This window comes from Coenobita brevimanus, chromosome 89 (genome assembly GCF_032717465.1).
Source record: "Coenobita brevimanus isolate Jiangsu-jjx chromosome 89, ASM3271746v2, whole genome shotgun sequence".
Classification (NCBI taxonomy): Eukaryota; Metazoa; Arthropoda; class Malacostraca; order Decapoda; family Coenobitidae; genus Coenobita; species Coenobita brevimanus.
The window spans coordinates 20,657,215-20,669,538 of record NC_137042.1 but is presented as its reverse complement, the minus strand read 5'-3'; the positions used below and the strand labels follow the sequence as shown (position 1 = coordinate 20,669,538).

At 40.6% G+C, this 12,324-nt stretch overlaps 1 protein-coding gene across 1 annotated transcript in view; it reads left to right on the top strand.

The window, feature by feature from the left end:
* NO66 (Bifunctional lysine-specific demethylase and histidyl-hydroxylase NO66) overlaps window positions 1-12,049 on the top strand; it is a 50,486-nt gene extending 38,437 nt beyond the window's left edge. The window contains exons 10-11 of the mRNA XM_080281432.1: window positions 664-850; window positions 10,154-12,049. Of these exons, the coding sequence (XP_080137558.1) occupies window positions 664-850; window positions 10,154-10,228 (262 nt within the window). The 3' untranslated portion in view covers window positions 10,229-12,049. The remainder of the gene's footprint in view (window positions 1-663; window positions 851-10,153) is intronic.
* Window positions 12,050-12,324: the final 275 nt, after the last annotated feature.

Below are 12,324 nucleotides of genomic sequence, written 5' to 3'. Positions count from 1 at the left end.
TACAGTAGCTTGAAAAAAAATTATCATGGACAGTTTACAGTGCCGCAATAAATTAATGTGCCTTAGAATGGACTACAAATCTGGGATTTATTATCACCCTAGATAGAAAATTTGCAAGTTTTTAAAATACACGTAGTTTTGTGAATGTTGTGCTTGGTGTAGTTTGAAAATACAATAAATGTATACTAAAGTGATGGTTGTTGAAAGAGAAAGGGACTCATTGTGATGTGCTGGTGAATGGACAGAGACTTGAGTTAATAAGTAAATTAAAGTACCTTGGTGTAGTACTAGAAAATGTAGTAAAAGTGTAAAAGAAGTGGAGAATAGAATGGCTTAAGGACAAAAAGTGGTTGGTGCTATGAAGGCCTTGAAACAAAAGAAAGGATTGAGGGTGGTGGCTGAAGAGGACTGGAAGAATGTATGTTTGAGGTCACACTACTGTGTGGATGAGAAACTTTGGTATGGCATGGAAGATACTGGAAAAGATATGAAGAAGTTCCTGGTGGTATATGTCTGCATGTATATATTTTAGTGGTCAGCTTGACTTTGAATATGATACTGTATTTACTAATGGTGTAAAAATCATAGATATGTCTAATTACCATCACATGAAAGATTATTGACATAGAATGGTATTCTAACCTTCTTGTGGTTCATGACCAGTGTTGTGGCAGAAGAGGAGACTGTGAACCTGTACCACTGCTTGGAGAACACACGTGAATACCATGAAGAAGAGCCACATTACTTGGAGATATCAACAGAACATGCACCCGCAGTTGAGGCTTTAGTGCAAGCTTATCCGCGCTATATTGCCGTTGAGAACCTCCCTCTAACAGATGATATAGAGAAGGTCAGTTGTACAGTTGGGTAATTATAAATGGCCATTTAATGTACAGTATTGTCTATCTATCTATTGCCAGACACCTTAATTCCATAAGGGGTGGCCAAAAAAAAAAAAAAAAAAATCACCTTCATGTCACCCTGTCTCCCGCCATTTCAATGTCCTGCTTCCAGCTCACACCTCCCTCCCTCATATACCTCTCCACTCCATCCCTCCATCTCATTCTTGGCCTCCCCCTCCCTCTCCCCCCCTCCACCTCACTCACATACACACTCCTTGTCAGTCTCTTGTTTTCCATCCTCTCCATGTGGCTAAACCACCTCAATGTGTTTCTCCTAATACATCCACATCCACACCACAATGCTCCTGCACTTGCTTATTTGTCAGTCTGTCTCTCCTTGTGACTCCACATGCTCCTCTCAAATAACTCATTTCCACTGCCCTCATTCTTGACTTGTGTCCCCCCAACAAGGTCCAAACTTCACTTCCATATGTTAGAGTTGGTGTCACCATACTGTCATGGAGTAATTTTTTCACTCCCATGCTCATTTCCTTGTTTCTTATCGCTGCTTTCAAAGAACCAGCAACCTTTCTTCCCTGTTGCACTCTTTCAAGCACTTCACCCTCTAAACTTCCGTCCTTACTCATCACACTACCCAAGTACTTAAATATACTCATGTTTTTCATTTCCTCCTCATCCAACCTCACTGTACATTCAGTGACATCATTTCTCTCGAAGACCATAACTTTACTCTTCCCTACATTCACCTTTAGATTCAGTTTCATACACACTTTCTCAAACTCATTCACCAAGCCTTGCAGCTCCCCTTCATCTTCACTTAACAACACAGTATCATCTGCAAACAACAGTACAGGGAGTTTCCAAACACTGCCCTCTCTCATTAGGGCCACACCAACATCCACTGCCCTACGTTGTATCTCTTTTATAACCCCATCCAAATACAAATTGAACAGCCATGTAGACATGACACATCACTGTTTCAATCCAACCTTCAAATAGAAAAATTCACTCAGTTCACTGTCCACACACACTGTAGCCTTAGCACCGTCATACATACTCTTCACGGCATTCAGCAACTTCCCATTTACTCCATATATTCTTAATACTTTCCACAATCCTTGTCTATCCACCCTGTCATATGCTTTCTTCAAATCCATGAAGGCTGCATACAACTTCTTTCCCTTGTTTAGAAACTTTTCCACTTAAGACTTACGGTAGGAATATCTGATCTACACAACCTCTTTCCTTCCTAGAACCTCCCTGTTCTTCTTATGTATTTTACCTGCATACATAATATTTTCTTTTTTTTTATCACCATCCATATTTTGTGGTAGGTAGGGGTGCCCACCATCCACTAAATGCAGTGCTGCCTTCAGGCGACTGTACTGAGTGAAAAGCCCAATGGTTTCCTGAGAACCAGGAAACCCCTTACAGTTCATTTTGTCTCGTTTTTGAAGGCTCCAACATGCCTGCATTCATCAGCCTTGGTCACCTAATGGTGGCTTTCCATGCTGCTCGATTTCTAGCAGCTTCTCTACTTAGTTCCTTATCTGTAAGGTCACACTCAATGATCTCATCCCAGGTCTTTTTCGGTCTACCTCTTGCTACCCTACCCCTAACATTAACACTTCTCACTTTCTGCACCCAATTATCATCCCCCATCCTCTCCATATGCCCAAACCATTTCAGTCTACCTCTTCTCATCACAACAGCAATGCACTCCAGTCCCATGCTACCTCTCAACTCTTCCATTGTAAACCTAGCCCCCCCAGGCCTCGCACTCAGGGATGCACTGCACATTCATTGCCTTTTCTGTATGTTTGAGCCTGCAAATACCCCCTTCCTCTACTGCCCAGGTCTCACTGCCATACAGCATTACAGTCCTAACACATGTCGCATACGCATACAAGATCCCTTAACACGGAGGGAGAACCCTCTCAATTTCAGGAGAGGCAACAGCTCCCTGAACTTCTGCCAACCACTCCTCACCCTAGCTACAGAGCTAGCTCCAGCCCCACCTCCAGCACATAACATGTCTCCCAAATAACAAAACTCTTCTGTACACTTACCAGCAAGTTCAGTCCCTTTATGCCTGACAATCTCCATATGCTATCCCTGACACACCGCACACATGAAATCAGCATTATGTCAGTCTGCCTCTAATACTACTAAATCTCCTATGCACCCACTTACCACAAGCAGTGCACAAGATGGAATTACAGTAAAACCTCAACATAACGGACTTCAATAGGAATTCGTTTTTATTGGAATCAAGGGTTTATCAGACTAAATTCTTACACAGTTGGTAGGTGGGGGCACTCACCATCCACTCACTCGATGTAGTGCTGCTCTCGGGTGTCTGCCCTTTCCTCTCCTCCATCCTTCTTTCCTTCCATCCTTTTCTGTCTTCCTTTCCTTCATTCTTTCCTCATCCTTCTGTCTACGGGTGACTTTACACTCCCTCTTCTGTCTTTCTTTCCTTCATTCGTTCCTCTTCCTTTTGCCTGTGGGTGACTCTACACTGAGTAACAAGCCAAATGGTTTCTTGTACACCAGGAAACCATTTACTATGCTGGGTGGTGACCATATAACCAAATTTTGGCTCCTGGTGGTTTAGTGGGTAATTACAGCGCCCCAATTGGAATGAGCCGGTGAAGGTTTATATCCAAGGGATGGTTAGGGTTTATTGTTCATGTAATACCACTCAGGGATGAGTGAGGCTGGTCACTCTTATTTTAAATGTCAGGACCAACTTGCCTAGCCCCGGGGTCCTATGCTCCTCATGGGGCAATGTAGGATTGGATGATGAAGATGAAGATGTATTAGAAAAAGTCCGATAAAGCCAGAAGCAGTCCAGACTGCCTGACCACATCAGCTGTGTTCACCACAATAAGGTAAATAAAAGACATGTCCATCAGTGAAGGTGAAAGTGGCAGTGAATGTAACATATGCATCGTATGAGGACAGGAGTGAGAAAGACAGGTTTTGGGATGAGCTGGATGAAGTAGTGGGAGAAATGCCCAGAAGCTATAAAGTGATCATAATGGGGGATATGTGGTAGGTGGCGGCATTCACCATCCACTCACTCAATGTAGTGCTGCTCTCGGGTGTCTGCCCTTTCCTTCCTTCATCCTTCTTTCCTTCCATCCTCTTCTGTCTTTCTTTCCTTCATTCTTTCCTCACCCTTCTGCCTACGGGTGACTTTACACTTCCTCTTCTGTCTTTCTTTCCTTCATTTTTTCATGTTCCTTCTGCCTGTGGGTGACTGTACACTGAGTGACAAGCCAAATGGTTTCCTGTACACCAGGAAGCCATTTACTATGCTGGGTGGTAACCATTAACCAAATTTTGGCGCCCGGTGGTTTAGTGGGTAATAACGGAGCTCCAATCAGATTGAGCCCATGAAGGTTTATATCCAAGGGATGGTTAGGGTTTATTGCTCATGTAATGCCACTCAGGGATTAGTGAGGCTGGTCACCTCATCTTACATGTCAGGACCAACTTGCCTAGCCCTGGGCTCCTACGCTTCTCATGGGGCAGCGTAGGATTGGATGATGAAATGAAATGATGAATAGAATAGTAGGTACTGGTCCTGAGGATGACATAATGGGTTGTTATGGAGTACTGTACCAGGAAAAAATTATAATGGGAAGTGACTAAAGGAAATGTGTCAGGAGTGGAGGTTGTGCATTTGTAACTTGTATTTCAGACACAATGATGCACATAAATATACATGGTATAGAGGGAATGGGGATCGTGTTGAAAGAAGCCTGATTGATTACGTGCTCGTAGAGAGGTTGATGATGGGAATGGTTGTTGATACTAGGGCCGTGAGAGGACGATGTGGAGGTCTGTCAGATCATATGATTGTGGTATGCAAGATCAAGCTGAGAGGAATGAGGTGGATCAGGAGAGAGAGGAGCAGTGAGGGAAAAAGACTGAAATCCGAGAAGCTGCGGATCAAAGAAACTGCAGATGATTACAGGACCAAAGTAGAGGAGGAGTTAGAATCAGAGAATTGGAATGAAATGGATCTGGACACCCTGTAAAATGCATACAGGGATTGTTTAGTTAGGAATGCTAAAGTGGTGTGTGGTGTGGCAAGAGTAACAACAAAGAAGAAAGATATGGCATGGTGGGATGAGGAGGTTAAGAGGGTGGTGAGGGAAAAGAGGAAGTGGCTAAAGTGGTTACAGGACAGGGGTTCAGTTGAAATAAGAACTGAATCAACAAGAAGCATGTAAAGAGACTAATGAAGAGGAAAAAGGAGGAGGTAAGTAATGATCTAGGAAGAAAAATGAATGCGAACTACTCTGAAAATAGGAAGTTATTCTGGAAAGAGGTGCAGAAATGTAGAATTGAAAGTGGAAAGAAATGTGATGGTGTGAAGGATGTAGGTGGTAGATTATTAACCCATGGGGATGAAGTATGGACCAGATGGAAAGAATATTTTGAAAGCCTGATGAATGGGAATAGAGAGAGCAGAGCAGCTATAAACATGATTGGTTTTGGGGGGTGTGCAGAGAAGGAATGCAGTGTCAGGAGATGTGACACTCACAGAGGTGAAGAGTGCTGTGAAGCGGCTGAAAAATGGGAAAGCAGCTGGGGTTGATGAGGTGTATGCCGAGATGCTTAACTGGAGTGGAGAGAGTGGAATGAAATGCCTGTTGGAGATATGTAAGAAGGCATGGATGAGTAAAACTGTGCCTGCAGAGTGGAAACAGGCTGTGATTGTACCCCTGTACAAAAACAGAGGTGAGTGAAGTGAGTGCAAGAATTATTGTGGTATAAGTTTATTGAGTATTGTAGGGAAGGTATATGGAAGAATTATTATAGAGAAAGTAGGGAAGGTATATGGAAGAATTATTATAAAGTAAGAGAGATATAGTGGTAGGTGGTGGTGACCATCATCCACTCACTTGATGTAATGCTGCCTACTTCTTCCTCAGCCTTTATTTATTTATGTATATATTTATTTATTTTTTCTGTGGCTGCCCTCCTCTTTTGCTATTTCTTCCATCTTTCTGGTCTCTTCTTATTGCTTTTCTTTCCTTTACAGGTGGCTTTACATTGAGTGACAAGCCAAATGGTTTCCTGTAAGCCAAGAAACCATTTACAACCCTGGGTGGTAAACATATAACCAAACCATACGTGCTTCCTACGTGTCAACAAGTGGGTTGGTGGAGGGTTAGTGCCCCTCCCCGTAAAACAAATAACTCAAAGTCAAAGGCCACCCCTTACGGGATTATGGCGTCTGGCAATTGACTGATTGATTTGAAGAGAGGTATCAGTAGTCCTAGTGAGTGATGAACAGGGTGGCTTTAGGAGTGGCAAAGGATGTGTGGATCAAATATTTGCAGTGAGACAGATAGCAGAGAAAGCTTGTGAGAAGTACCATAAGATGTTTATGGCATTCATGGATCTGGAAAAAGCATATGACAAAGTGGACAGAGAAGGATTGCGGAAAGTTTTGCGCATGTGCGGTGTAGATGGTAAGCTGCTAGGTGCCGTCAAAAGTTTTTATAATGGTAGTGAAGCATGTGTAAGGGCTAATGGGCATCTAAGTGAATGGTTCACGATTGTTTTGGGTGTGCGACAAGGTTGTGTGATGTCCCCATGGTTGTTCAATATATATATGGATGGGGTGATGGGAGAAGTAAAAACATGAGTAATGGAGAGAGGGATGGCATTGGTAATGAATGGTGATGGATGGACTATCTCAGAAATGTTGAATGCTGATGATGCAGTACTGCTTGCAAGTACCGGACAAGAACCTGGTAGGCTAGTGCAGAGTTTTGCTGATGTCTGTGAGCATCGTGCCTTGAGGGTAAATGTAGAAAAGTGTAAAGTGATGGTTATTGAGAGAGAAGGTGACTCCCAGTGCGATGTAACGGTGAATAGAGAAAGACTGGAATCCTGACTAGTGTCTTATATATCGGAAAAAGTCCGGGTTAGCAGGGGGAAGTCCGATGTCGCTTTTATCTGAATTTCGCTTGTTTGGAATGGCCTGGGCCCCAATTAGTCTGTTATAGTGAGGTTTTACTGTACTTCACATGCACAAGTGGCAAATCACACATGGCCATTCTCCCTCTTCTCTGGCAGTACAGCCACCAACCCTAGATACCATCACATTTGTTGTATTTGCATTTACTCTTATGCCCTTGTGCCCCATTCCATCTGTCCAGATGCAAAAGAAGAAAATATACAGTGAGTGGATGGGATGTAGGGGTATGGAGAAGTTGAGAGACAGAGTAGAGAAGAGGAGAGGTGAAAACAGTAGTATGAGAGTGGATCAGATGTAGTAAGAGAGTGGATGAGGAGTTTGGAAGGAATTTGAGTGTAAAGTGTTGGGAATGTAAGAAAATGTTTTGGAAGTTGGTCAAGAGAGTAAGACAGGGCAATTAAGTAGGCAGAAGGGAGAATGAAAGATAAAAATGGCAGATTGATAGTGGAGAAGGGAGAAATACTGAGCGGATGAAGAGAACACTATAAGGGATTGTAAAACATAGAGAATGAAAGTAACGTGAATATAAGTGGCAGAGGCATTGCTGGAAGAAGCAAGGAGATGAGAAGGGAGGAAGAGATTAGTAGGATGGAGGTAATGAAAGCAATGAAGAAAGTCAGCATGGGGAAAGCCCCAGGAATTGGAGTGTGTGGTCAAGTGCCAAAGCATGAGGGACACTTATCAGTAGAATGGATATGAAAGATGTGCAGATTGGCCTGGGAGGAAGGTAGAATCCCAGAGGATTGGAAGTTTGGTATAATATTCCCCTGTACAGAGGAAAAGGGGAAAATGAAGTGTTTGGTAATCATAGGGGTATTTGTTTTCTTATTGTAATAGGAAAAGGATATGGTTGGATACTTATTGACAGAGTTAGGGAAATAACAGATGTATTAGTTGGAGAAGAACAGGTAGGTTTCTGGAAGGGATGAGGTTTTGTAGGTCAGCTAATTATCCTAACGTGTTTTGTGGAAAAGTTTCTAGACAAGGGAAAGAAGTTGTATGTGGCCTTCACGGATTTGGAGGATGCATATGCCAGAGTGGATTGACAAGGAATGTGTAAAATATAAAGAATATATGGAGTAAATGGGAAGCTGTTGAATGCTGTGAAGAGTATGTATGAGGGTGCTAGGGCTGCAGTGCATGTGGAAGGTGAAGCAAGAGAATTTTTTTTATATGAATGTTGGATTGAAACAGGGAGGTGTCATGTCTCCATGGTTATCAAATTTGTATATGGATGGAGCTACAGAAAAAGATACAAGGTAGGGCAGTGGATATTGGAGTGGCCCTAATGAGAGAGGGCGGCATTTGGAAACTTTCTGTTCTGTTGTTTGGAGATGGTACTGTGTTAAGTGAAGATGAAGGGGAACTGCAAGGCTTGGTGGATGAATTTGGGAGAGTATGTAGGAAATGGAATATAAAAGTGAATGAAGGAAAGTGGAGTTGTGGTCTTTGAGAGAAATGAAATCACTGAATGCACAGTGAGGCTGGATGGTGAGGAAATGGAAAATATGATTTTTTTTTTTTTTTTTTTTTTTTTTTTTTTTTAATGTGTTCGACTCTGGGCATAGGCTTCACAGCCTGCTATCAAGGCCCAGCAGTCCTCCTACATACCATACCCTCTACATGTCACATTTAAGTACTTGGGTAGTGTGATGAGTAAGAATGGAAGTTTAGAGGATGAGTGCTTGAAAGGGTATAACAGGCAAAAAAGGTTGCTGGTTCACTGAAAGTGGGAAATGAGCATGGAAATATAAAAAAGCTGCTGCATGATAGCATTGTGATACCTACTTTAAAGGATGGACCTTGTTGGAAGGACACAAATAATGATTGAGAGCAATGGAAATGAGCTATTTGAGAGGAGCATGTGGAGCTACTTGGAGAGACAGACTGACAAATGAGGAAGTGAGGGAGCATTGTGGTGTAGGTGCGGATGTGAAAGGAAGTGTTAGGAGAAATACATTGAGGTGGTTTGGCCATGTGGAGAAGATGGAGAGTGAGAGACTAATGAGGAGTGTGTATGCTAGTGTGGTGGAAGGGGAGACTGAGCTTGAGATGGAGGGATGGGATGGAGAGTTATATGAGGGAGGGGGGTGTTAGTTGGGGAGAGGGCATCAAAATTGCAGGGGACAGGCAACATGGAGGCAATTAGTTTGAGGCCACCCCTTGGAGGATTAGGGCATCTGGCTATATATAGATTGATTTCATGGATCGTTTCAGTAAACCTTTCCCTCCATCTCAAAAGAAAAACAGAGAGAGAGAGAGACCCTTTGTTTTCTTTGGCCATTCCAGTAGTGTTCCCACAAGTAATGCTTTTTTTTTTTTTTTCCCCCGATAGTCAGAATATATGCCACTTATTTGATACTGCCATATCACCTTCCCCCTGGTATCCTTAAGAGTTGTATGAAGGAAGCTAAATATTGCAACTAATTTGTCTTGCCATTGATTTCCCATGAATTAAATACTTTCTACTGTACTGTGATTATAATACGGTATATAATTGACCAAAAGTTGGTATATACTTACTGAGAGATCTGCCCATTCATCTGGTCATACTAAGAACAGCTTGTATGGAAGTAAGACTTTGTCATTTTTGACACTGGACATTGGTATCAATTCCCTTACAAAGAGAGGTGTTATGTTTATATTATACACACCTGTTTTGATATGTATTCTTGCAGGTATTAGGAACATATCCTGTGCACTGTCATGGTAGTACCTCTCAAGGTCAATGGCAACCACCCATCTACAGTATACTCCTTATGGGGGGGGGGGGAAAGATGATGAATGGACCAGCCACTGTATATTTTTTGGGTTATTTGCAGGAAATATAGGTTATTTGCAGAAAATTTGCAATAGATGCCAAAATACAGATGACAGACTTCTAGGTTTATTTTCTCTTTTCTGTGTCTTTTAGGTGTACATCACATTTTTCAATATTTCACTAATACCTAGTTCCCTCCCAGAACTCCTCCACATGAAATGACCTTTACAGAAGTGGCTCCAAACTCTGTTCTTACTCTTCTTTCTTGCTCCATCAGGTACTCTTCTTTGAATGACTTTGTCATCTGCCGGGCTGAATTATGCACAGTAATAGTGTAGATTTTCACATGTTGTAAACATGAAAATCACTAAGATATTGGCAAAAAAAAATGTGACAAACAGACAGCAGATCTTAAGTTTGATTTTTGTATTGATCCTTTCAGATTGTAGTAAATGGTTTCATGTACAGGACTCTTATAGCTTATTTTATAATCCATTGCAGTTCTTGATTATTGATGCCTTTCAGATTAACCTGGCAAGTGGGCTGTGGGAGCGAGGATTGTTGGTAACAGCCACACCACTGGAGGATGTGGACAACTAGGACAGAACACAGTTGTTAATAAAAGTACAGTAATATACATCATCAGTTGCATTTTCAGGTTGTCATATGTTTCTGGTGAATATAGTATGAAGTGTCAATCCTCAGTATTCCTGCTATATAGGTTTGTTATGAACAAAATTCAAAACCCATTACTATAAAATGTACTGAACTTTTAATTTGTTTCAATGCTTACATTTACAAAATCAGCAGAACATATATGTGTAACTTCATAAAGACAATTATATAATAGTTTGAGTAATATTAGTAAAAGGTATACTGACTTTCTTATCATTCTTACAACTGTGTGAATAAAAACACGGTACAGTTTAAGCTACACTGTATATACAGTGTGTGAAGATTTTAGTTTTTATTAAAGAAAAAAAAAAAAACTAATGCACATCACTGTTATCATCTGTGTATTTGCATAACAACTTACAGAATATCACGGAAGTGTTATTATATTTCAAGACAATGACAGCTGCAGTTGACAATGTAAGTTTTATCACAGATAAACCAAAAAAGTGCCTGTGTTCAAAGAGAAGTAATGAATTATTTTTTTTTTTTCCTTTTTTTTTTTTTTTTTTTTTACTACAAATTTGGCATTCTGCAAAGGTAGCATTAATTTGTGCTAGTTTTGTATCATCTCAAATTACTCTGCATATCCCAACCCCTAACAGACTTGCTAACAGTGTCAACCTCAGTCTTTGTCACTCTGATGATTACTGGTTTGGTTAGAGAGGGGGAGGTATGCATAGTTAACAGCATGATGTTTCCTGGATCCAAGATACTTATGAAGGTATGTGACACACTGCCGAGAGTAATAGTATTATTAGCACCCCTAAGTAATAGTACAATTAGCACCCCTACCACCACTGAAGAGACTGCCACATTACCTTGCCATCCAGAGACACTAAAATCCTGATTTTGGATCTGTTTCAACTTCATCCATTTACCCTACTTTGGCTCAGACTGTCAAATGCCACATCAACTGTCTTTGTGTTTATTTCATTGTAAAACTCATTATTTTCCTCCAGGCTGACGTTCTTTACAGAATATTTAGCTGTACGAACCATTTCTTTCTTTTCCTTTATTTGTTTTTTAGTCTGGTCATTGTCCTCACTTGTTACATATGTAGACTGCATGAAGCATATGAAGGAGATTCATGTTCAGATGTGATTTAAGCTTTTGTTGACTGTCATCCATATCCTCATTTGCCACAAGGGTAAGGAATGAGTAGAATGTGTATACAGAGTCTGGAGACATATGACAAACAAACACCTAATAGTTTGAGTAATATTCTTAGTAAGGGTATATTGACTTTTCTATCATTTGTACAACTATGTGAATAAAAACATTGTACAGTATAAGCTACATTGTATATGCAGTGTGTGAAGAACTTATAGTTTATTTAAAAAGGAAAAAATCCACACTACTGTTAACATCTATGTATTTGCATAATAACTTACAGAATACCAAGGAAGTTTTGTTACATTAAATTTTCAAGACAATGACAGCTGCATACGACAATGTAAGTTTTATCACAGATGAAACAAAATGTTTGTGTTGAAATAAAAGTAATGAATTATTATTATCATTATTATTATTATTATTATTATTTAATTATTGAATACAAACTATTACTTAACTGTTGAATACAAATTTGGTATTCTGCAGAGCTAGTGTTAACTTAAGCAAGTTTTGTATCTGATCAGATTACTATGCATATCCCAACCCCTAACAGACATGCCAACAGTGTCAGTCTCGGCGTCTGTTGTTACATTTCAAGACAACGACAGCTGCATACAACAATGTATGTTTTATCACCAGTGAAATAAAATTCCTATGTTCAATTATTATTATTATTTTTTTTTTTCCCCTAACTGTTGACTACAAATTTGATATTCTGCAAAGCTAGTGTTAACTTGAGCTAGTTTTGTATCTGATCAGATTACTATGCATAACCCAACCCCTAACAGACTTGCCAACAGTATCAACCTCAGCCTTTGTCACTCTGATGGTTACTGGTTTGGTTAAGGAGGGGGAGGAGATGTGGAAAGTTTTTTCATAACAGCATGACGTTTCATGGATCTAAGATA